This window comes from Penaeus japonicus, unplaced genomic scaffold, assembly GCF_977035675.1.
Source record: "Penaeus japonicus unplaced genomic scaffold, GWHDUDI00000001_assembly GWHDUDI00000022, whole genome shotgun sequence".
Lineage (NCBI taxonomy): Eukaryota > Metazoa > Arthropoda > Malacostraca > Decapoda > Penaeidae > Penaeus > Penaeus japonicus.
In genome coordinates, this window is record NW_028234424.1 from 14,247,219 (window position 1) to 14,249,718 (window position 2,500).

Consider the following 2,500-nt stretch of genomic DNA (forward strand, 5'->3'; position numbering starts at 1 on the left):
TATACTTTACACCCATCGCATCTTGTCAAAAGTTAAAGATAAAAAAATAAATTCACCATCCCTTACCTGTAAAAAAAAAGAAAATCTTTATCACCACTACCATCACCACTACCATCACCATTATCATCGTGAACATCACCATCATCATTACCACTACCACCACCACGCTTATTAATCTCACCAATGAAAAAAAAAGATAGACAAAAAAAAAAAAAAAAAAAAAAAAAAAAAAAAAAATATATATATATATATATATATATATATATATATATATATATATATATATATATATATATATATATATATATATATATACCGCCTTACCAATTTACCAATTTGATTCCCCTTCCCGTTTCTCGCCTCAGCAAGGAGCACACCTGCCTCAAGTGCAACGCCGTGTTTCGTCACCCGATGTTGCTGGCGTCCCACATCCTCCGCCACGGGGAGAGGACCGTCATGTGCCACCGCTGCGGCAGGAAGTTCTTCACGCAGAAACAGCTCAATAGTCATGAGGTGAGGGACTGAAAGAGAGGGGGAAGAAGGAGAGGTATTTAAATAAAGAGGGGAGGAGGAGAGGTAGAGACTAAGGTGGAGAGAGAGGGGAGGTGGTGAGGCGGAGAGGAGGGTGGAGAGAGAGGGGACGTGGTGAGGTGGAGAAAAGGGTGGAGAGAGAGGAGAGGAGAGGTATGGAAGGGGGAGGAGGAGGGTGGAGAGGTATAGAGGAGGGAGGAGGTAAGGTAGAAAGGAGGGTGGAGAGAGAGAGGAGGAGGAGAGGTAGAAAGGAGGGTGGAGAGAGAGGGGAGGAGAGGTAAAGTATGGGGGATAACAGGTAAGTGATGGAGAGGGAGGAGGCTGGGGGGAAGGAAGGGGCGGGTGAGAGGGATGGAAAAGAGAGGCAGAGAGAGAGGGAAAAAGAGATAGAGACTGAGACAAGACAGGGAGAGAGATGCTTATATAGACAAGCCTTGTGATATGAAGCCTATTAGCTGTTACAGCGCATTTAGAAAAGTAGCCTAGCCCTATTATTTAAGATTGCTCGCTTAATTGTCATGTGAAGAAATATACAATTAAATGTATCCATGTGTGTTCATATGGCAAGAAATATCCCTTAACTGTCTTATAAAAACCACGCCCATTCCCAGAACTTGTTCCACCGAAGGACCCGTAGTTACAGCTGCGAGACGTGTGGAGGACGGTTCTCCACCTTGAAAATCCTGCGCCACCACATCAGGACTCAGCCGCACCACAAGTACTACTGCCAGGAGTGCGGAGTGTCCTACCCCCAGAAGCAGCAGTACTTGTCACACATCCTGACACACGGCCTCAGGTGCACGATATGCAACCAGTCCTTTGCAACAGCAGTCGCGGCGCACCAGCACTACCGCTCCACGCACTCGGGCAGCGCGCAGCAGGTCACCGTCAGCTCGCCTGGGGACTCGAAGACCAACCTCAAAGCGAACGCCGCCGCCTCGCCGAAGACCATCCAACCCTTAAACAAAGTTCAGAGTTCACTGATCATCAGATCCGACTTGAAGAACTACCAGAACGACGAAGGGAAGAAGATCCAGCAGGACCTCTCCAGTCCGGAGTTACACTCGCCCGAGAAACGCGACGCGGAGGAAGAGGTCCTCCGGTCTCGAGTGAGCCTCATGGATAAAGTGTCCGTGAGTAAAGTCAAGGCCGAGAGAGTGTCCGAAATGGAACAAGCTCACAATGTAGTTATCATTCTCTCTGCTGATAAGGACGCCCATGTGTTAAGACAGGAAGTGAAAAAGGAACTTTGCGAGCCGACGGAACACGTGATCAATGCGGATGAGGTTTTGTGATAAGGAAGAGTACAAAAATTAGTCCTTTTTTTCTCCCTTTTAAACTAAGGATATTGGATAGATTTTTTTTTATAATGTATATAGGAATTTTAGAATTTGGTTTATTGTAGCATGTTGGTATAAATGTGCAATATATACTGTATGTGTACAATTTATGAAGGTGTCTGCTTGCATGACCTGAAAAATAAAATGGTTCTTCTAAACAAATGTACAGCCAAATCATTTTCAAATGCGGATTAAATTATGCTATTGTCGATAGACTAAAATGAATAAAAATTGACGAGTGCAAAAGTAAGATTTCCATGGGTTAACTGTGGATGTACAAATTATTCAGGAAACGTGTAGAATAAAGAAATATATGTACAAGAGACCAGTATTGTTTTAGTATTATCCTTTTTTGTTTTCATAATTAGAAAAAAAAATAACTTTTTCATTATTTATAATACAATATTAAACAAACCAGCACAACGTGAGGAAGTATAAAAAGGAATAAATGTATTTATCTAAATTGCGGCTTCAGTTTTCTTTTTCGTTTATGGTTGATGTGAAAATAAAAGGGACAAAAATAATTTTCTTGCGAACTAGAATTAAACTATCACCATCATTGTGTAAAGAGAGTGAATACATTAGTCGGAAATAGATATAAGTAAGTTTATGAATAGTCTTTAACGAAT

At 42.2% G+C, this 2,500-nt stretch overlaps 1 protein-coding gene across 2 annotated transcripts in view; it reads left to right on the forward strand.

Moving 5' to 3' along the window:
• The window catches only part of LOC122246211 (piggyBac transposable element-derived protein 4), a 31,756-nt gene extending 29,557 nt beyond the window's left edge, over positions 1 to 2,199 (forward strand). For both annotated transcript variants that reach the window (XM_086549510.1, XM_086549508.1), the window contains 2 exons: positions 366 to 513; positions 1,143 to 2,199. In XM_086549510.1, the coding sequence (XP_086405636.1) occupies positions 366 to 513; positions 1,143 to 1,826 (832 nt within the window). In that variant the 3' untranslated portion in view covers positions 1,827 to 2,199. The remainder of the gene's footprint in view (positions 1 to 365; positions 514 to 1,142) is intronic.
• The last annotated feature ends 301 nt before the right edge of the window (positions 2,200 to 2,500 follow it).